This window comes from Cnephaeus nilssonii (assembly GCF_951640355.1).
Source record: "Cnephaeus nilssonii genome assembly, chromosome: 6".
NCBI classification, from domain to species: domain Eukaryota; kingdom Metazoa; phylum Chordata; class Mammalia; order Chiroptera; family Vespertilionidae; genus Cnephaeus; species Cnephaeus nilssonii.
The window spans coordinates 32,915,315-32,938,713 of record NC_137077.1 but is presented as its reverse complement, the minus strand read 5'-3'; the positions used below and the strand labels follow the sequence as shown (position 1 = coordinate 32,938,713).

Here is a 23,399-nt window from a genome sequence, read left to right as displayed (position 1 = left end):
ATCTTCCACCACTTCAAGAAGAAAATTTGTATCTCTTAGTGTGACCTACCCAGTTACAACCAGCTCATTGGCTTCTGCCCAGCTATTTAAGGCTTATTATACTCTGAGGTGGTGAAAGGGAGTTTCCTGGTACCTTTCAAACTACTTTTCTATGTCCTTACCCGCCCCTATTTCTGCTGAGCCAGTATTCTGAGCCCCTCTTGTACAGACGCAGGCCATGCAACAGTGACCCTGTGCCACGCCTGCTGTTCTGCACACCTGAGTCATCACCACAAATTGTTCTCTCTTCGCTGGTCCCACATTACCTGAGGACAGGGAGTTTGCTTTATTTTTACCCTGATGCACCCCAAGTGCTTGGAATAGTGACTGGTGTATAATAGACATTTGATTAATATTTGTTGTGTGGATGAATGAATGAATGAACAAGATATGACTCTTATTCTCAAGAAGCTTACACTCTAGTACACGAGAAATAAATCTATGCTATAATAAGTGTTCCTATAGGAATAAGCAGATGGGAGCAAAGGTACCTAGTCTAGTCTTGAGATGGTTTTAGAAAGTTGGGGACGTCCCCCAGTTGCTACAGGCTCTAGTAAGGCTGGGAGACTGATAAAACAAATTATTTCTACCTCCTATCCAAATGAAAATCAAAATTTTCATCTAAGTCAGTTTCCTGCTAGTGTGTCTGTAACTTTAATTTTCTTTTATGGCTGGGCATATCTTTAATAGTAGTATGTCTATTTCCATTGTATTGTTTGTCAGTGAAGTCCAAATATAAATATCTATAAATAATTTTAATATAATCTAGTTTATCATTGGTGTAGGCACTTCTCTTTTCTGATCAAATATTAAAGTGAAGTAGAGAAGAGGGAAGAGAGTGGTGTAGGTCCTTAGGAATGACAAAACCGGAGAAAGGGAGTTTATGGATCACTCAGTTCCTAAGGGGACCTAATTTCTGAAAATGGCTCTAAATACTTAAAGGAAAGTTTTACCATTAGAGAACAGACCAGAAGTTAAAAGTAAAGTTGCCAAAGACTTTCACCACATAATTCGACTCTAAACATGTGAATGAGTAAGTTAAGGATCAGACTCAATTGCTAGTTATGCTTCTATTTCTTACTGTCATAAAATAATTGGTGTTCTACCTTGAAAATCCCTTGGCTTAGGCTTTAAAAATTATTTTTACAGGAAAGAAAATTATCTTCTAAAGTGAAATCAAATAATGCTATTAAATTTTACATCACAGGAGTCTTGTTCCCAAGTAAGCACAGAAAATAACTTTTTAGTAGAACATTTCAACTATAAGAGTACCTCTGACTCGAAACATATTGTTAGCTCCCACAGATTCCTGCAAGAGCAATGCACAGATGGTGGATTACTAGTATATTGAGATTCTTGAAGGGCTCTCTGCATGTTGACAATATCAGTTTATGCACGTGAATAACATAGCTTAATTTGCAAAGAACAAAAAAAAACACAACAAGAACATTTAGTGATAAAATAGAATGCCATTTGGACTATTATTCATTTATCATAGAAAATGCAAAGTTTGGTGTAAATATGTTTATCTCTGTTAATGGTATGGATGCTTTGCAACAAAGACTCGCTGAATATAAATTGAGACTGGTGGTGGTCATACATTATGTATAATATTGAAGTGCTATGCTACAAAAGCCTGCATTTCTTGGGTAACAAAACTTTTAATATAAAAACTACATAGATAACTTCTGAAGTCAACTCAAGAAATTAAAATTGATGGATCATACACTGAAATAGAGATGTCTGAAATAATTCAATCTATTCTTCCAGTAGAAAGGCAAAATCTTCATTTTTTCATTTTGTTAATGCTTTAGACTAGAATTTTCTCTAAAAAGAGTTGGTGCTGTTTCACATACCCATAACATTTTTCTAACTCTACATGTAACATTCATTTCTCTCATTCTTTCAGTTCAAGTAGCAGTGTTTCTAATGAAAAAATTTCATACTAAATGTATAACAAAATGATTTTGTGTTTCTCCTTTCATACACTGAGGAAATCATGCAGGAAAGGAAAATAAATCATTCTCTTTTGGGGTGAAAGCATTCATATTTGATAAGTGACTTGAAAGTAAAATGAGATTTTACATAAACATTTTACATTTTTTATGGACTTGTCTTTATTGGCATTCTTTTCAGGAAAGAGTTATTACTAAAAGAAATATGCACATAGAAAAAAAATGTATGACAAAGTATATTTATAGATAATTTGTGCTAGAGAAATGAAGAAATCTTGCAAAGTGAATATGAGAAAGAACCTAGTAATAAAAAGGTTCTAGGAGAGTATTATTACAGACAAAAAATCCAAAAATGTTTTGCTTTATGTGAGCATAGGACTACAATTAAAAAATACTATCCAGAGATATGAAGAAGAATGGGAAATAACCAACTAGTCAGAGAGGGGGAAAAATACAACAGAAAATGCTTTCATAAATTTCTGGTTTTAGAATGTCGTCTGTATCTTCATATGGCCCCCTGGATGGCTGTCAAGTCAGAGCTGGACTAGAAATGCGGTTACGGGATCTAAGATAAACTTTCTTTTACATTCTTGCTCCACCCCTGGAATTCTTTTCTACTGCATTTAAAACGTTGGTTGCCAATTAACTCAGCCTTTTTTATGTATTTAGAGGCCCTGGGCTGTAGTGAAATCTTATAAAACTGTTTATAACATATTCCACAGTGGAGAAAAAGCAAACTGACAAACGCCCCATGCCTTCACTCCCACCTTTGGCTTTGCACCCTTCTGGCTAGAACTTTATACAAAAACAGTGAAACTCTATTTCAGTGTTAACTGCTGTTGAGAACAGGCGTAATACATGACCACCTTAGAGGATAACCAATTACAGATGTATTTTACAGCATTTTGTTGGAAGGCATAGGATTTATATTCAGGGTATAAACTTGGCATATACTATGTGCCAGGTACTAAGCTACTCTCTATCTCTATGGAGGATGCAAAGATGAATAGAACACAGTTATGTCTTCAAGGGGCTTACAATCATGTAGGGGATGTGAAATATTACAAGCAACTATAATAAAGATATATTTGCTAAGAAGCTTTGATTGCCTCATTTATTCATAGCCTCTTTCAAAGAAAAACAGCTTAAGGTAGTTTCTTTATGCCTATGGTATGCATATGCTTCTCAATGTTTTGAAGATTGAACCTGAGACCAACACCTAAACCCAGAAGTGGTCTGAGGAACAAGCTCTTCCAGAGAATGGAGTTCAAAACCGAGTCCTTCAGTGGCTCGCTTGATTAAGTTCACCTTCCGGAAGTTTGAATGTGAGACATGCAGAGAGTCAGTTTGTTTGTAACATGGCTAGAGTTGAAGAAACAGAGATAGAAGGTTATGAAGTTACTGTGACAGCCCAAAAGTAGAATAAGGAGCGAGCAAGGATGTGTTACTGGAGTTGAAAGAATGGGTTTGGCCAGCTGAGCAGGTGGCTAGAACTTCTCAGCCTGGAGGGTCCCAAGCACTGCTATGTCCTGGATTCAGGTTCTGTTCTCTGCTGATTTGACTGTTGAGACTATTCTTCCTTTTACTTCCTGTGGAGCTTCACAATACATTCCTAGTAGCTACAGGCTAACCTGGGTGTGCCTATTCTTTGCTCATGGAGAAGATCCCTCCAAACACTACAAAATAGTAGGAGGGATCAAAGGTTAAATGCTTGGCAGCACAATTCTTATCTTGCAATTTCAACATCAGACGCTAAGAAGATCCACAGATATTTGAATGAATATTGAATAAGGGAAATGGGTAAAGTATAATGAGAGTTAAGAAGAGTGGAAATTATTCCCTGCTGAGAGAATCGGAAATAAGCTTTTATGAAGACTGAGCAGAGCCTTGAAGTCAGAGGGTGCTTAGTTAGGAGTGACGGGCAGGACTTATCCTGCAAACATATGCTCTAAACCTGGGACTTTTAAACTGTTTTAAAAGTTTTATGTTGTTGTGAAATTTTTTAAGGTTACGATGAAAACACATTGGAGAGAACATTATGAAAATAGTAGTTAAAGGGTTGCATCTTTGAAGGTATTCACTTCCCCATAAACCCAAGGAATAGGTCTTACACCTGAGCCTATCTGTCTTGCCCATTACGACCTGTCCTAGCAAAGGCTTGAGGATTGGGGAAGATTCAGACATGGAAACAAGAATTCCAGGCAGTGGACAAAGTCATAATAGTGGGACAAATAGGGAAGTAAAGAAGTTTAGCTTCAAGTAAAGCATCTGAAGGGGAATATTAGTGGGAAAAGAGGTTGGGAATGTTGATTCAGGTTTGCACTTCATTCTGTAGGTATTTATCCTTAGGCATTTATGAATTCTAAACAAGGGAGGAATGCCAGCATTGTGCTTCAAGAGGATTAATCTGAAAATGGTAAATGAAGTGGATTTGAAGAGGGAAAAATCAAGTTAGAACCCAGTGCAAAAGCCCAGGTGGAAGGTAATGTGGATTATTGTCACTGTAAAACTACATGTACTTTGCAGTGTTACTATCCAGTATTTGTGTTAGTGTCTTGCATTTATACACATCTTCATTATTTATTTACATATAATAGCTCCTTATGATATGTTAGTAACACAGCAACACTACGCATCTTCTTTTAATTTATAGCAACAAGATTGCATGCAAGATGCAAAATCCCCTAACAGCTTGTTTCTTCAACAGCACATAAGGAAAAAACAATAACCACTCCACACATTGTTTACTATTTTGGGTAGTGATGTTACCGAAACCTAGCCAGTCCCAAATTCTTTTTACAAAGTAATGCTTTTTTCTCAGGTGCTCTGAAGATTCTTAGATTTGAAAGAAAACCAAAAGCAACCTACCTTGGGATGTTGAATTTCATGTGTTAATGTCTCAGTGCCTGACATTGCCCCTTTGGGAATTTTATAAATTCACATTTCACACTGTGAATGCACATGCATTGAAGCAGCCTGCCTCTAACCACCTGAAAGCAAACTCATGATGAATGGTTTTCAAATGTTCCACTCTAGAACTATTTGAAAAAGATGGGCCAACTGTCTATTGATAATGCCATCAAGGCTCTTTTTCTCTTTACGGTATTTGGTAGGCTTTTGGATTTTTCCTTAGAAAAACGACCTGCCCAATGACTCTCAGTCTTCCTGAGACACAAACAATTGAAGGTAATCACATTCATCACATCCTCCCATGGGAACTAGCTGCCACTCCTACTCAAGAAAGCATACAAGAACCCATGTCAGCCTGAGAAACATGTGCTAGGAATAACTCTGAACATGAATTAAAAATTTTAAAGCCAACCTAAGAATGAAATGCTTTAGTATTAGTCACAAATGATTTGTGTATCTCCTCATAATTAAACACATCACAACACCTTGCTTCGGTGAGAACTGCTAGACTGATGATGTTATCACCACCAAGCATTACTCAGTGTCAGCAAAGTACACACACACACCTTACTCCCCCACCATCCATACACGTGCACATTCCCAGTCTTAACTAGACATAGACTAGTACATTTCCTCATTCTAACCTCTGTTTTCAAGCTCTATCAACAATTACATACAATTGCATAGAATTTTGCTTTCTTATTTTAAAAAAATTATTGATTGATTTTAGGGAGAGAGAGAGAGAGAGGAAGGGAGACACAGGGAAACACCAATTTGTTTCACTTATTTGACTCAATAAGTCATTCATTGGTTTATTTTTGTATGTGCCCTGACTAGGGATTAAACCCACAACCTTTGTGTATTGGGATGATGTTCTAACCAACTAAGCGACCTGGACAGGGCCATGCTCTTTAATTTTATGTGTAAGTACAGTGAGTCACAAAAAATTTTGATTTTAAAATTAGTTTGGTTATTGAAGACTTACTTTGTTTGTTTTTGTTCCTAAAACTTATTTCAGGGTAATAGGTATTCTAAACCAGCGATTTTCAGCCTTTTGAGTCATTCACACCAGACAGCTATTGTTGTGTTGGCTGTTTATTTGACAGTCTAAGGGAAAAGAGGTCAGTGCTCCTGACTCAATAGTCAGGTTTTGCATGTTTTAAAAATTCTTGCGGCACACAGGTTGAAAATTGCTATTCTAAGGCATCAAGAGAAAACAAGAAATATGCAAAATATGTTCAAAGGTGGTTAAATGCCTTCTTTCATATAACATCATGAGAATTTGCACACTGATCACAATTTTATCTATTAACAAAACTCATTTGGGTAGTCTTACCATTAACTTTTGAAAAACAGTACAGCCCTAGCTGGTTTGGCTCAGTGATTAGAGGGTTGGCCTGCGGACTGAAGTGTCCTGGGTTTGATTCCAGTCAAGGGCACATGCTCGAGTTGTGGGCTGGATCCCTAGTATGGAGCGTGCAGGAGGCAGCCGATCAATGATTCTCTCTCATCACTGATGTTTCTATCTCTCTCTCCTTCTCCCTTCCTCTCTGAAATCAATAAAAATATATATTTTTTAAACAGATTCTCTCTTTAAAACAAAAAACAAAACAAAACAAAACAAAAAAAAACAGTACAAGCTTCATACCATTCTGAAGCCGGGAGAAACAGCGGGTTGAGGATCCATTTGTCTGAGCTTGTGCAGGTAACAGCATGTTTCAGGATGATTTTCTGAAAACATGTATTTATATTTTAACATATTTTCTTGGTTGGCCACATTCTTATTTATTCTGAAACACCATCAATGTGCATTTTAGGATTTCTTTACTTTTTCATTCAACAAATGTTCTTGAGAATATACTATGTGTTCTACTGTTAGGAATTCAACAGGAATAGAACACAAATCCTAGCTCTTGTATAGCTTAGTTTCTAGTTGAGGAAAGACAGATCTAGAGCAAATAAATAAGCAAAAAAAGTATTGTGCGACAGATGGTGATACTTTCCATGGAGACAGGAATGCAGGTAAAGGGAAACGAGAGTTCTGGAGTGAAAATTACAGTTCAAATAAGGTGATCAGGAACCTCACTGAGGAAGTGGCATTTCAGCAAAGACATGACGGAAGTGAGGGAAAGAATTCTGTAGTTATCTGAGGGAAAGAGCCTTCCAGGCAGCAGGAACAGCACATTCAAAGCCCTGAAGTGAGTGTCTGCTGGTCTCTCTAGAGGGCAAGAGGAGGCCAGTGTGGCAACAAAAGAGCAAGCAAGGGAAAGAGGAGGAGGACACGTGATTAGGAAGCCAAGGGGGTCTCTGGTGGGCCATTGTCAGGGGTTTGCCTTAGAATGCGATAGGAACCTATTGGAGGAGTGACAAGATTTGATTGCGACTGACTTGAACATCAGTAGATGGGATACAATATGAATATGATGTCACTTAGTGATGACTTCTAGAGAGCCAAGGTGTTTTATGGAGCTGGGCTAAGATTTAGTGTCTGCGGAGTTTTATAGTTTTGGTATTTGTCTTGAAAAAAGGAAAGAAAGGAAGAAAGAAGTGGAGAGGGAGCAAGGGAGGAACAAAGGAATGAAGGAAGAAAAATAAAAGAAACTAAGTATTGTTGAGACATTGAGAATAGTAACTTTCTGCTTGGGTGGTATGACTCAGTGGTTGAGTGTTGACCTATGAACTAGGATGTCATGGTTAAATGCACATGCCTGGGTTTCGGGCTTGATCCCCAGTAGGGGGTGTGCAGGAGACAGTTGATCAATGTTTCTGACATCATTGATGTTTCTCTCTCTTCCTCTCCCTTCCTCTATGAGATCAATAAAAATATATTTTAAAAAAATAAGTAGTAACTTTACAACATTATCCATGTTCCTGACAAACCTGGTAAATTAAAACAATCTAGAGAACATATAGTGTATTTACAGTTACAAAAAATACATGACAATTCTTTGGTTTTGCTCACAACTTTCCTTTAAGCCAAGACAAACTGCTACTCTGTCAGTTAAACTATCTGCAAAATGCATAAAATCTGTATTTGGAAACATTTCATTGGCATCCTGGAAGTTCAATTAATTAATGTCTGTAAGTACTTTGAGATCATCAAGAACACAAAATTGACCTAAAAACAAAGGTTTTCAATGACTGCAAAGAAGTCCATTATTTGGGGCATCTGTTTTACCTCTGTAAATTATCTTAGCAATAATTCCTCCTGATCACCATTATCAGGCGATGCCATCGCACAGAGACTCCGAGAGCTGGTCCTGAGAAATAAAATGATAAATTTAGGAAAGGCCAATTATTGCATTGGTCTCTGTTAAATTTGGCCTTATTTTATTAGCAAAAATAAAAATTAAAAATTCTTTTGAACAGTTCTCAAAGTATAGTCCAGGCACCCTTGGGGGTTTCAAGGCATTTGTACTTCACTTGATCTTAGTCAAAAGGCTGAGAAGCAATCAAGACATTTTTAGGTCTGCAAAGTCAAACCTGTATTCACAATAATACCAAGATATTCTTTTCTTTTTTCACTTTCATTTCTCTTCTGAGTGTACGGTGACGTTTTCTAGAGGCTATGTGTACTTTCTGAACTAACCCAGGAGAAGATGCAAGACGAACTTCTCTTTTCAAGCCACACATGAAAGAGATTTGCAAACATGTTAAAGCAATGCTATTTTTCTCACTACTTTTTAAACTATAATAATTTTCATTAAGATGTTATTCATGTTAAGATGCAATGAGTTTATTTTTGTTATTTTAAGTGAATTAAATAAGGAAGTCAATGCATGTTAAGTGTGTGAAAGTATCCTGAAACCCACTACTTCTGAAAATCTTCGAACCACTACTTTTGAATGTATACTCCAAGAGGGCAGAGATTTTTGTGTTTTTGAATCAATGAACAAATATCCCAAAGAGTACTTAGCATATAGTAACTGCTTAATAAATACTTGTTGAATGACTGACTGAATGAATGAATGATTATTATTAAGATGTTAGATGAACTAACATGGGCTTCTTAAGGGCAAATGGTAATATTTATGTTTGTTGAGGTTTGTGCATACATAGAATTATTTTATGCAGACATTACAATTGTTAATGAAAGGAATTCAGAATAAAATGAAATAATCATTTATATTTCCATTTGCAACTTCTCCACACATTCACAGACCGCTAATATAAGAATTATGACTCTATCAGTGAAAACAAAGATGTTCCTTTGAGTTTTCAGCATGTGAAAGACTGGTCTTCTATTCTTTTTGGTACATTCACAAACTCCTACATCTTGGCTTTCAAGGGACATTTGACAAGGCCAACAATCTTCCACCGAGACTAGAAGAATCTAGCAAAAGAGTGACTTGCTTCTTTTCAGCTGAGGACATATGGATACCAAATTAGCTGTCTGATCCCAAAGGGAACTAATGCCTTTAGACTCTAAAATGTTAAATTCATGTGCACAAATAAAGCCCTATTTGAATGCACTTTACCATGAATAGAATAGAAGCACTTTGCAACATATTTAACAATTGATTAAGGAGAAAAGTCAAAAACTAGGAAAATTAGGCTTGTAATCAATGGGTTGTCCAATGAGTACCTCCTTAGCAAATTAGAAGGAAGGGATTTGTACTTGTAATTTCTAATATTTCTAAATAGAAAAACATTCAATGAAGTACTATTGTATTAGGTAACTAGAAACAAAAGCAAGAGACTTTATTTGCAAAGTCCTTACTTAGAGTGGATTATTAGTCCTATTATTTCCTTTAGAGCAGCATACGCACAGATTTTTATTAAGTGACTACTATGTGCCTAGGTCTCTCTGGATATGGAGGATTCAGTGTTCCCTGGCTCATGAAATTTATATTCCAGGGAGGAAACAGACAAGCAAACACGGAAACAACCACGATAATTTCAGGTATGATCAGCATGATTAAACAAGTCTCTGTGTGAAGGAGTGATTTGTTGGAGAGTAGAAGTCAGAGAATAGGGTGGGGAGTGCTGATTTAGGCTAGGTGTGGGGGAATCTCTCCTGAAGGGGTGGTATTAATCTGACACCCGAAATCAAGAAGAGGCACGCTGGCAGGAGCATCCTCAGCTGAGGAAATTGCTTGTTCAAGGCCCTGAGGAGGGAATGAACGTGGTACGTAAAGGGAAGAAAAAGGTGGCTAGTGTAGTTGGAGCCTAGTGAGGAAAGGGATCATTCGTGATGTGTTCAGAAGTAGGTAAAAACTACAGCATGAAATGACTTAAATGCATTTTAATTTTCTTCTGAGAGCAATGAAAAGCCTTTGGAGAGCTTGATCTGGTCACATGATTCAATTTGCATTTTGAGAAGACTCAGTCTGGCTGCCCAGGGGAAATGGATTGTAGGGAAGCCAGTGTAGAGCAAGGGATCCATTAACGGATGACTGTCCCCCTGGGAGAGGGACAATGGATGGTGGCTTGGAATGTAGTGGTAGCAGCAAAGAAGAGAAGTGGACACCGATGGATTGATTTGTTCTTTGTTGAAAGTAGTGTATGAAACTTGTTTGGCTCATTGGAGGAGTTTAACAAATAGTAACTTATGTCATCGCTCCATTTTTAAATGCATAGCTTGCAGAGACTCATGGGTTTGTGCTAGCTCACACGACTAGTAAATTTAGCCAGTGTACAATTCCCACTGCCACCAGGTACTGTTATACCATTCACAAAACCCCTCCCCCGAGGTCTCTTCCCCTTCTGATCTTTTCTGCGTTTGTTACCGTTCTAATTTCCTCAAGCATTGCTTTCATTGTGTTTACCTTGCTGATAAGGACATTATATGTACTCGTGTAGTTATTGAGTAATTACAGTGGACTATGCTTGTATGGGTGGGTGGGGTTCACACACTTAAGATATGGCTCTCGCCTCTAGGACTTAGAATTTACTTGGGGGAAACATAAGTAACCCGTATGAAATAATAGATGGATAAAAAAGATGGCACAATTAACAAAGCTTTCATAAAGGAGGTCGGACTTGTTCTAGATCTTGAAAGAGAGAATTTTAGCAAAGACAGAGGCAGAAAGATGCTGGGTGAAAAAGGAGCAAAGATACAGTAACCTAGTTTTGTACCATAGAGAGGAGGATTGCTTGAGGAGGAGAGAGTACCTGCTTTGGGAGTTGGGAGACAAAGTCACAGGGCAGGATAGTGCCAGACAATGGATGCTATCAAAAGCTAGGTACCAAGAATTTGGCCTGGATTCAACTGGATACAAAGAGTTATTAAGATTTGTAAGCAAGATTCACTCTTAGTGAAGGCTTAGCTAAGACCAGGGATCATTCCTCACTAAATTTCTAAGGTATTTATCATCATCTTTAGGTACTAAGCTTATTAATTCTTTGTACTTGTAAAATATATAATCTGTATGAGTGCAGCCTATATGGAGAAGGTACAGAAGAAATGTTTGACGATGATGAAAGACATGTGTAAGGAAGATTAATTTGGCAACAGCATATGGCCTCAATTGAAGAGAAGAAAGCCAGGATGCAGGAAAGTCATGAGGAAGTTGTTCCAGAAGTGCAGGTGTGAAGGGAAGAATGTGCAAGAGGCAGATAAAATACTTAGGAAATATAATTAAAAGGAGCTGTAATCAATTTGAATGCAGAGTGGGTTAAAAATTAATTTCAGTTTTTGAATATAAAGTTTTGAAGGACCATCATGCCCTTCAGGTAAGACGGAGAACTTGGGAGGGGGTATTAGTTTGGGAGGATTAAGAAGGGGAATTTGGTTTTGGACAGGCATTTTCGATGAGGACAGAATATTCATTTAGAAATGATCTAGGAATTGGGCTAGATGAGAATGAAGTGACTATGTAGAGACTGCTGAAGGTTTGTTATGATTTCACTCACGTTAAACCAAAATTTATAGAGGTCCTACAATGTGCAAAGAGCTATAGGATATAGAGTTAAAATCAGGATGGACTTTGAGGAATTAACTGCCCACTAAGGAAAACAGATATTCAAGAAAAGAATACAAAGTGAAATGAAATAAGCGTCAGAGGAGATATATGCTGGGTAAGTGAATTAAATAACACCTAGTTAGTGGCACGAATTTCCCACGTGAGAAAACTGACATCGAATCCACGTAAGTATCCAGAGGTGGTTCCTCCTGTTTAACTTGCCCTGACGGTTGCGGTGCCTTATTCAAGTTCATGGGAGCTTAAATAGGCGAAATTTAGCTACCTGGGCAAAGCAGCTGCCTGCTCCCCGTGGTGGCCTGCGGGAAGAACCTACCCCCTCCCAGGACGGGGTCTCTTTTTTACAGGGGATAATAGTAAAAAGCGTATGGTGGGTAGTCACGTAGATCACTACAAAGAACAATGCACTTCTACGGTAACAGACAACATCACACGGTTCTCCACACTCTACACATTCATTAACCTCCTTTCTAGGGCCTGACAATTACCTTTGGGCCGCATTCTGGCTTTCTGGGTAGTCAGTCAGACCTGAGGCTGCAGAGAGTTAAACAGTCACAGAAAGTTAAACAGAGAGTCCAACATTGCCCAGATGCCTTTACTGCTGGAGTCATGTTAAATCTATAAAGTGAGTTCCACTGTGGCACCCAAAGGCAATGGTCTCTAAACCAGGCACAAACAAGGCTGGCCACCAATTAGGTGTCCCGTCAGGAAACTTGTGTCCCATAAAGGCCTTTCTTGTTGAACGGTGAAATGACAAATGTATTCAGATCCTCTCTCTTGGGAGGTTTTAAATGTAAGTCATAGGGAGTAGTCACTAGAAGCGGAGGTAGCAGAAGCTGAGACCAATATGAGAAAGAAGCAGAGAGATGCTGATTCAGGAGAATGGCAAGATTCCTCTAGTATGGGCAATAGACGCTCGCTAATGAGGGGGGTGAGCAAGGCATCCCAGCCTGTTGCTGGATTGCAAGAACTGCAGTAGATTCTTGGAATGAGCAGTAGTTCTGGCGGATGATGTGACTTTCTGAAATGTCCTTATTTCCTTAAAATAAACCCTCAGAGTCTCCAGTGCTCTGAACATGGCCTGACATTTTGCGTAAGAGCCCAACTAACACAAGGGTTTTCCTGTGGTTTGCTTTGATTATATCTGCAGAAGAGGGTACCTTATAAAGGAAAGGGTCAGGGTGATCTTTATAAAGCAAGATCAAAAGGATGTGGGCATGTGCACATGTGTATGTGGCCGCCTTCCCAGAAGAGTGTAATGGGAGAGGGTAGAAATACAGTTGCATCTTAGAGCAAGCCTGGAATCCCCAGGTTGGTACTTTTTGTTACCCTTCTCACTCTTTTCCCATCGTGACCACAGTATAGGGCTGGGGGAGAGCAAGGAAAGGGAGAGCCAGGAAGACTGTTCGATGCAGCCACCAGGCGTGAGGAAGAGAAAGCCCCCCAAAAGCAGAAAGTGCCGCTTCCCGGAGGGGAAGAGAGGAATTGGAGTATCTGGAAGAAAGTTTCCCAATGTACAGACTGCTGGCCACGGGCTTAAGATCACCTGGTTTGATAAAAAGGAAGATTTCTGGTTCACCTTAGGCCAGTGGTCGGCAAACTCATTAGTCAACAGCGCCAAATACCAACAGTGCAACGATTGACATTTCTTTTGAGAGCCAAATTTTTTAAACTTAAACTTCTTCTAACGCCACTTCTTCAAAATAGACTCGCTCAGGCCGTGGTATTTTGTGGAAGAGCCACACTCAAGGGGCCAAAGAGCCGCATGTGGCTCGCGAGCCGCGGTTTGCCGACCACGGCCTTAGACCAACTGAATGGGATCTTTGGATGAGGGGCCTAGGAACTTGCATTTTTGAAAGTATGTCAAATGCTTCAGGAAGTGCTTACCTTTGAAATCCACTGCTCTAAGCCCAGGGTGAAGGAAGTGTTAGGGAGGCTGCTGGCTTCCGAGAAAGCACCCAGGACTGACGGGCAGAAAGGCTTGACATAGCCTATGTGTGCATTGCTGTAGATGTGAAAGCAAGGAGAGATAAAGTGTGTGAGGGGAAGCTGGGTGATAACTGAGACCATATGAATGGATTAGGTTTCTGCTAATGCCAGAATTTTCATAATCAGCATAAAAGTGCAATATAAAGCTCCCCCCTCCCCTCGTTCCCCCCTCCCCCGTCTATATTTGTCCTTTTAAGACTTATGGAGGACTAACTACAGGGAGAACATTGTATTAACAGCTGAAAGAGAGGACAAAAGCTCATCATGTACTTGAAGTTGGACAAAATAAATCAGTGATTCATATTTAAGTGACTACAAAGCAACATACAAATAAGTGAAAATTCATTCACTTAACAAAAACTTACTGTGTCCATTATGTGCAGCCCCTTTTCTAGACTTCACAGGGTGTGGTTTAAAGGCAGATTTCGTAAGAAGGTGAAAACAGAGATTCGAGCGAGTTTAAGGCACTTAAACTAAGTACAGATTTAGAATCACAGATTTCAGGAGGGTACACAACATCAACATTTCACTAATATTTATCGAGTGCCTATTGTATTGTAGGCACTGGGAATTCAGCTCTAAGTAAAAAAAAAAAAAAACAAAACAAAAAAAAAAACCCTCCCCCCCCCCCCCCAAAAAAAATACCTGCCCTCATGGAGCTTATGTTCTGGTAGGAGAAATGAAAAAAGACACACAACTTACTTAGTATGTTAGAAGGTGATAATTGCTCTAGAAAAAAAGCAGGAAGAGAGCTAGATATGGGGGAAGGAGGGAGAGAGCCAATATCATAGATGATCTTTTGGGAAGAACTCGTTAGAACACATTTGAACAAAGATTTGTAAGGAGGTGATGGAGGGAGCTTTGGGTGTTTAGAGTGGACGTGCGTTCCTCTTCCTCCTCTTCCACCTGGTACCAATAGGTATGAGAGGGAGACCCAAACCAGCTTTGCAGATCACAGCCCACAGAAGGAGTAGGAAGAAAGGATGACCGTTGGTGTGAGGTTGATGAACAGCCCTAATAGTTGGGATCCAAAAGAATTGTTTTGTTCGTGTTTTGTGATGGGGGCCATTCACCTTTTCTAGCTCGTTTATCCACAGCAGATTCTGGGTACGCTAGCAGGTTTAACTGTCCCGTTGTTCAATGTGTTAAACTCCCTGAATGTTAACTGATTAATCTCAATCTTCTAAATTAATGTTTGAATAATTCTCCTCGGGTCCAAACTGTCAAGGACATTTCTACTTAAAAATAATTAGCCTTCTGATGGTGCCCTCAGGGGCAATGGGTGTATTTGAGGTCCCTGCTCAGAGTGACCTGTGATGAAAGGGCAAAAGCAAAACAACAGACCCTTTGAGTGATAAAAAGGTTCTTCGACAGGTTGGTCAGGGCTCGGGGCTAGGTTCCCAGCTTCAGTGTGAGGCGGGTCACAACCCAGCCAAGATCTGAGAGCCCGGGGGTGCGGGGCCGTCTGCCCCCTCCCCCAATGGGTGACTGCCTGTTTATTTACGTGCAGTAAATGATAGTGAATGTGAACAAGTGTCGGCAGATCCCGAGGGCCGGCGGGATCTTCGCAGCTTCTCCGTGTAGACGCGATAAGGGTGAGGCAGGCTCGCTGGTGGTGTGCGTGTGGCCGACCGCAGGCGGCTGGGGTCCGAATCTGCGGCTGCGGGTTGGGCTCTGCGGCGAGAGCCTGGGGGCGGGGGCGGGGGCGGGCCGCCGCGTGGGTCCAACAGTAACACCCCCCCACCCCCGCCGCCCCGCCGGCTGGCCTCCCCCACCCTCCGCCGCCCCGGCCACCCCTTCCTCCGCGGGCCCGGCCCCGCTCCTCCTCCCCGCTCCTCCTCCCCGCCTCGCTCCCTTCCCTCTTCCCACACCGCCCTCCGCCGCTCCCGCCCCGCACGCCCGCCGGAGAGGAATCGAGCGCCGAGCGCGTCGATAGCCCTGCCCTCGGCGGCCGCTCGGCCCCGGGCCCATCGGTGCGCTCGGAGCTCGATTTCCCTAGGCGGCGGCTCCGGCGGCGGAGGCAGAGCGGCGCGGCGGCGGCGGCGGCGGCTGCTCGGCCAGGACTCCGGGCCCCCGCCATTTCCGACTGGGCGCGAGCGCGGTGCGGGCACTGAAGGCGGCGGCGGGGGCCAGAGGCGCGGCGGCTCCCGGGTGCGGGAGAGAGGTAGGGAGCAGACCTCCTCGCCTGGGCCCCTGCCCTGGACCCGACCCTCCGCGCCCGCGCCGGGCGGGGCCGGCGGCGAGTGAATGAATTAGGGGTCCCGGCGGGGCGGGGAGGGTCGCGGGACCCGGGAGGGCGGGGGCCGGGCTCTGTGGGGCGGGGGGTGGGGGGAGGTCTGCGGCGGGAGGCGCGGGGACGCGGCGACGCGGGGAAGGAGGAATAGGCGGTGCGGGGCTGGGGAGGGTGAGGCTAGAGGCGGTCGCCGCTGGTACTGCTTCCTGGACGGGGAACCCCTTCCTTCCTCCTCCCCGAGAGCCGGGGAGGCGGCCGCGGAGAAACTCGCGGGCCCGGCGGGCTGCCCCGCGGGGCGGCGGGGGGCGGTGGAGGGTACTCCCCTCGCGCTGTCTCCCCTCCCCTCCCCCGCGGCGTCCTTGTCGCCCTCTCCCTCCGCTCCCGCACCTCTCCTCCCCGCCCCGCGCTCGGCTGGCCTCGGGGCCGCCTTCCCTGCTGCTTGTAGCATCTCCAGGACGGAGGAATCAACTTCGCCCTCGAGCGCAGACCCGACGGCTAGTGGTCCCCTTTCACTGTGTCAGGGGAGGTGGGAGTCAGGGGAGGTCATGCTTTGGAAGAGCAGAGGAAAGTGCTTAGAGACCACTGTTGGAGGTTATTGTGTTTGGGGGGGGGAAACAAATGCATCTGCAGCCGAGTTCCTGACTGCTCCCCTCCCCCATGCATGGCTGTGACATTGCTGTGGCCGCCACAAAGGAGGAGGTAGAGATGGTGGTGGTGGAAGAACAGGTGGCCAACACCCTACCCTGTAGAGCCCGTGACTTCATGAGAAGGAAAAAGTTAATCCCAGAAGGTCTGTTCTTGTTTTGCTTTGTCAGGTTAAAACACCACGCAGAAAACCCGCAGAGCAGAAGCGGGGCTTGTCCCTGGTGTGGACAGGAAGAGCCAGAACCATCCTGGAAGTTCCATTTACCTGCTCTTGTCCTGTCCCTTAGCTCTGTGATGCTACCCTCCTCCTTAACAAATTTGACCCGCATCCCCAGAGGTTTTACTCTTAAACAGCACTCAAAAATTTTTGCTTTAAAAACTGAGTTACGGGAGGAGTTCATTGTAGCCGTCTTCCAGCCAACTGCCTGAAATACTCTTAGGCAGGTGCATGCTATAGCTGAAGTCCTAAATTAACCTTCAGTCCTAATAATCCATCAAAACAAGGGGTTAAAAACGGGGAGGTATTGTCTAATTTTTACCCAACATATTATGTTACATTTGTAATGGAGACATTCATCTAAAAAGGAATTGTAAAGGTACAAAATCTGTTCATAATAGTCATCTCAGAATCAGCCATGCGAGAGAGATGTCCCTCTTAGGCCCAAAATGCTGACTCCAACATAGACATCCAATATGGGTGATAGTAATGCTGCTTGCTCTGAGACTGTCCATCCACAGGCATACTTGGTTTTAAGAGGTAGTAGATGAAATGATAAATAAAAGTGATTTTTTTTTTTCCTTCCCTTAACTAGATCTTGTGTTCTGATCACATTTCCACCCCTTGCTAGCTTTTGTAGCTTTGGGTGAGGGGGCTCCTTCTGGCATGTGATCTTCAGTAAGCTTCCTTGGGAACCCAGTTTTCTCTCCTGGACTTAAATAGTATTTGATTTTATAACCCAGTTTAAGGAATCCCCCCTCCCCAGAAACAACCACTCATAAACAAGTAGACCAGAAGGTGTGTTTCTCTCAGGGTTCACACATGTCTATAAAATTAAGTTCTAATCCAGTCTCTGTCCACAGGATCTCCTAGGCTAGCAAACTTTTTTGGTGTAAGGATCCCTTTATATTAAAAGTTATTGAAGATCCCAACGTGTGGTATGTCAGTATTTACCATCACAGAAACAAAAACAGAATTTTACACATTTCTTCATTCATTTAAAAATAGGAACAAGGAGCCCATTACTTGGTAACATAAATAGCATTTTTTAATGAAAAATAACTTTTTCAAAACAAAAAAGTTAGTGAGAAGGGTGGCATTGTTTAACACGTTTGCAAATCTTAATTATATGACAGTAGGAGACATCTGGATCCTCATATCTGCTTCTGCAGTCTGTCGTGATCACACATCTGGAAAACTCCACCGTACACTTGTAAAAGGACAAGAGTGGAAGGGGTAATTGACAATGTAGAATTTTTATGAAAATCGTTTTTAACCTCTTGGACCCTCTTTCCCCCAAAGCCTTGGGAAGCCTAATGGGTTCCTGGACCACTTTTGGAGAGCTAGGCTATCCAAATTATTTTGCAGAGTTTGGTGGGCAGGGATACATTTTGGTGTGATTCTCCTCATCTATTCCATTTGCTATAGCCTGTATTTGGAATAAAAAGTGGGAGCAAACAGAATGAGATACATGTTTGTAGTGGCTCCCAAGGTGGCCTTAGAAAAGAGCAAGTAAGGCTAGGTGGCACTGAGTAGGCCAGGGATCTGGAGTATAACAATCTTTGATAACAGTTGTCTGGCCTGTATGCTCTCTGTGAGGGGGCTCAGGAGTAGGGTAAGGAGGTGGTTAGTATATTATCATTTGGAAAACCATATTATCTTTTATTTTTCTGGGACTATTTGGATAATTTTTGGCCTTCAGTAAATAGGATGCTATATGTATATAGTGTTTATATCTGCACATTCATTAATTTGGGACTACTTATAATACATTGTGCATTTACTGCCATTCTTTCCATGGTTCCTTATTTGTAATAATATCATGTAGTTATTGAGGGAGAGAAGATAAAATTAAATAAATTCATTTTATTTCAAAAAGTTTGAAACAACTGACTAAAAAATATTTTCAGTCTTGTACTGATAACCTTACAAATTGTCAATATTTATTGCAACTGTTGGGAGATGATGAGATGCAAAGAGTAAAAGTCATGTGGATCCCTGAGAACTATTCACATCTTTAAAAAAATTTCTTATTAAAAGCAGTGCTTATTTTTAAATTTTATATAATTATATTTTTCTTGTGCAGAGTACTGTTTTTCAGCACTAATATAGATTTATATGTTGTGATTGATGATTAAATCAACTGTGCTTAATATTTCAAAATTCTCAAAGTTCTCTCAGTTTTTATACCATTATTTTCCCCAGCAGATATTTTACAAATTAAATTGTTCATCAATTATTGTCCTGCCCTAGCCAGTTTGACTCAGTGGATAGAGCGTTGGGCTGCGGACTTAAGGGTCCTGTGTTTGATTCCGGTCAAGGGCACATGTCTAGGTTTCGGGCTCGATCCCCAGTAGGGGGTGTTCAGGAGGCAGCCAGTCAATGATTCTCTCATCATTGATGTTTCTGTCTCTCCCTCTACCTTCCTCTCTGAAGTAAATTATATATGTGTATATATATATATATATATATATATATATATATATATATATATATATATTTTTTTTTTTTTTTTGAAAGTATTGTCCTTATCTACTTTGGTGTCTCAATTTTTATTTTCTCACTACACAGTGAACTTTATTTGACAATTCTTCCACCCCCCTTTCACTCCCACCCCACTGTCTAGTTCTTTCTAACTACCAAGGAGAACTATGATGATTCTTTTAAAAAGTTTTCTGTAGCTCTTGGCTCCAACAAAGACACTCAGCATATCCACTTGTAACTCTTAGGGGCCATAGCCAAACTAGGGGAGATAGCTGTCAGTAGTTTTATGTGGGTGTGTCCACAGGGTATCAGAGCATTGTGCTAGACACTTGTACTGAGTAAAGTCATGGCATGTTCCTTTGAGAGCCATTAACTGCTATAGAACAGCAGACTGGCTGTTTAGATAGAACAACCTGAATATATGATAAAAGAACTTTGTACTCTGAATGCATTTTTCTGAAATGTTGAATGGGCAAGTTTGTAAATACAGTATGATTCATTACAATACACATCTGTACTTAACTGAAGTTTTTATCATTGAATTTTGTGAGATAAAATTTGAAATAATTTTCCATATAAAGGTGAATTTGTGTTAAAAGGCATTGATAGTGTGTTTGGCTTCTATTAATCTCATGTGTGATACTTGTTCTAATTTAGTTACATTTTCATTATTTTTATTATAAGGCCTGCTGAAAATGACTGAATATAAACTTGTGGTAGTTGGAGCTGGTGGCGTAGGCAAGAGTGCCTTGACGATACAGCTAATTCAGAATCACTTTGTGGATGAATATGATCCTACAATAGAGGTAAATCTTGTTTTAATATTATGCATATTGATTTGTGCAGGCCCATCCTTTGGGTACAAAAATGTTGCATTACAAGACAATTATATTGAAAATAATTTTATTAAGTTATCAGAAATGTATTTAGGCTTTAAAGCTTTACTCTGAAGTTATACATAACCATGGATATGGAGAGCCTTTTTTCTCTTGGGAAATCTCAAGTTTCATGACATTCCTTCTGTGTTTGTATGTGTGCATTTCAGAGTTTTGTGAGAAAGTGAAATGTGAATATACATTTTACCTGTACCTAACAGTCATTTTTTAAAAATGTGGCTATTATTTTTATAGGTTTTTTTTGTTATTTTGATGTCATGTATTAGATTTGAATTGTATTGGTGAAGTATAATCATTTGAAGGCTGATTAAAAAATGTAATTAGTATTTCCCTGTTTCCTCTTCATATTGAAGTAGTGGAGAATCTACAGCTACCTGATGCATTTTTAAAAGCTCATCCTTTACATATATAGATGACTGTATATCTCAGAGATATATATATATATACCACTACCAATCCTTTGCTTTGCTTTGCAGCACTTTTTTAATTTACTCAAGGAAATATTAGAATTTTTTAATTACAAATTGATTAATAATTTTCAGACTTTTAATGAAAAATCACCACACTAAAGTCCAACAACAAAATGATAGAATAAAGGCCTGAAGGAGACCTTGAGAGGTCAGGTAGTATCAAGCACATAAGGCTTAATTTAATCCCAAAGACCTGTAGGGGGGAATGGCACAGCTGTCCTTGTTAACTCATATCCAGAATTACTATATTTTATGCATAATCTGAAACTTCATGTTAAGTTTCACATCAGTGGAGATGGAAATAAGTATACCGCCTCATCTTTGAAAGAGACTTATATGGTTGGATTATTTCTTAGACTTCTTTACCCCGGGTAAAGCAATCCAAGCCCCTAGATTTTATTCTAGGTGTGATATACCAATTGTTCAAGTCAACTTTGAAAAGTTTCCCAGAACTTTGCGTCCCAAGCTGTGTAATGTCTTTGACTGCACTGAGGTAGGTTCTGAGGGCTTTGGGAAGATGTTTATGCAATTTAGAACTGAGGATTGATTAGATAAGTTTCATAAGGAAATCTATCTATCTATCTATCTATCTATCTATCTATCTATCTATCTATATATAAAGCCTAATATGCAAAGTGTCCCCTCGGGAGTTTGACCGACCGGGAGTTCGATCACTTGCTATGATGTGCGCTGAACAGCAGGGGACGGCGCGGAACGAAGGAAGGCCCGGCCAGCAGCCAGGGAAGGGAGGTCCCAGCTGGCAGCCAGCAGCCGCTAGGGACCCAACCTGTGCACGAATTTCATGCACTGGGCCTCTGTGTTAAATATTTTTGGTACTACAGGGAAAAAAATGAAGAAATAAACATGTATTTGCAAAGATTTGGTTTAGACAGAGAAGCAACTTTTATTTGGCTTCCACGTTTAAGAATTTGCAGTAAAAGGGAAGAGTCCTACTGAAGTGAACCACCTATATAATAGTCTCTATATTTGCTCTCGATAAGTCTGTTCAATGCTGTATGATGGTTATGTTTTGTTTTGTTTTTTGTTTTCCAGGAGTATTAAATAGTTAACTCATTTCTAAAGCCAAGGCTACTTGGTATACTTCACCATTTAAATCAGAAGTGAAAGGAAGTTTTAAATAGAATTCAGGTTAAGCATGGAACTGTTCCTAGGATTTTGGAAGATGGTTTTAGCAGAAGTACCCTCATCTTCTCTGAAAATCTGAGGAATTTCATTATACTGTTTCCTACCAGAGGTCATGAATGCTATATGTATGATAATGTGATAAAATAGGTTAGGAAACCTTTTGGTCACAATTGTTAAAGTGCAATATAAATAGAATAGAACTAAATCTAGAAGTTAATCCTTTATTTTGGGGGAAGGTAGAAAATGTTTATAAACTCAAACCCATAACTCTGATTATGATTTCTGTCAAACCAGAAGACTTGACTCTGGGAACATCGATTACCTGTGAACTTTGAAATTGAGGTTCCTCGCTAGTTTAGCCACCTAGGAAAAGGTATCATGCAGAGATTGTCTCTGAGGCAACTAACACACTAGATTCTTGGGGTATAGTTCCAACTACAAGAAAGGTAAGAGAATTAGTTTATTCTAATAAGCAGTTAAGGAAATGCTAACTTGATGTTTTTGTAAAAACTTTAAAAGGAGGATGGGGATATCACTACTGCTGTTAGGTTTTGATTGGTGGTGAATAATGTAGGTCAGAGAGAAAATGAGAGAGGACATAGACTGCACATTTGGAATTCTCATCAGTTTTCCTGCATTAAAACAAATGGAAAGAAATTGCAAAAATTTTTTTAAATCAAGTAATACCATATTTTCTAGTGGTTTAAAATTTGCCAATATTTTCATATTATGAGATAGATAAGGAAGGTGGTCATTGTTTCTTTCACTTTATAGATAAAAATGGTCTCTGAGAGGTGGTAACTTGCCTAAGATTCTTGCCTAGTAAGTGGTGGCATTTTAAGTTTTCTGAGACTAAGTTAAATGGAATTTCCACTCTATCCTTGTATCACTCTTTAAGCAAAGAAATAGTTAATATTGGAAGCTAATTCATATCAGTATACCAAAATTTGATCTTAAATACTATCTAATGGCATCTTAATGGCAGAGATATGATATAGAATTAGATAGGAATGACACATTTGTGGAGCATGTTTATATTTGAGGCTATGTACATGATAATCACCTATTCTGAAAGATTTTACCTTTATCTTTTATGAAGTCCATCAAAGAGTTCTAGAGATAATGAAATACCTCATTAGTGGTGCAAGATTACTAAAAACTCAAAGCCATCCCCTAAGCATAATAACCAGGCTAGAAATAATGTATGTTTTTATAGTTTAGAGATCCCTTGTTATTATGAAAACATGTTCTCTATGATGTATTTAGCAAGGGAAAATTTGATAGAAAAAGAAAAATCTTGTCTTTAAAATAAACAAGTAGTTAAAGACATTGAAATCAGAATGATCAGTTGATCAATTAGCAAGTATATTACTAGAGGCCCGTTGCACGAAGATTTGTGCAAAACTAGGCCTTCCTTCCCCTGGCTTGGCTCCTGGCCACGCGGGAGCCTGCAAGTCTTTGCTCTCGGCCGGAGCGCCACTCCTGTAGCTCC

The 23,399-nt window shown here is 40.4% G+C and overlaps 1 protein-coding gene and 1 pseudogene across 4 annotated transcripts in view; one reads left to right on the top strand and one right to left on the bottom strand.

The window, feature by feature from the left end:
* The window catches only part of LOC307102092 (large ribosomal subunit protein eL28-like), a 78,014-nt pseudogene extending 62,118 nt beyond the window's left edge, over positions 1 to 15,896 (bottom strand). Inside the window, exon 1 of the transcript in view lies at positions 15,688 to 15,896. The product of the transcript in view is annotated as a large ribosomal subunit protein eL28-like (transcript). The remainder of the gene's footprint in view (positions 1 to 15,687) is intronic.
* Positions 15,795 to 23,399, top strand: part of KRAS (KRAS proto-oncogene, GTPase) — a 42,040-nt gene continuing 34,435 nt past the window's right edge. Inside the window, exons 1-2 of one of the 3 annotated variants that reach the window (XM_079774796.1) lie at positions 15,795 to 15,980; positions 20,080 to 20,201. In XM_079774796.1, coding sequence (XP_079630922.1) covers positions 20,091 to 20,201 — 111 coding nt within the window. In that variant the 5' untranslated portion in view covers positions 15,795 to 15,980; positions 20,080 to 20,090. Of the gene's footprint in view, positions 15,981 to 17,163; positions 18,148 to 20,079; positions 20,202 to 23,399 lie in introns of those variants that run through there. The other 2 variants (XM_079774798.1, XM_079774797.1) reach the window with 2 other exon arrangements.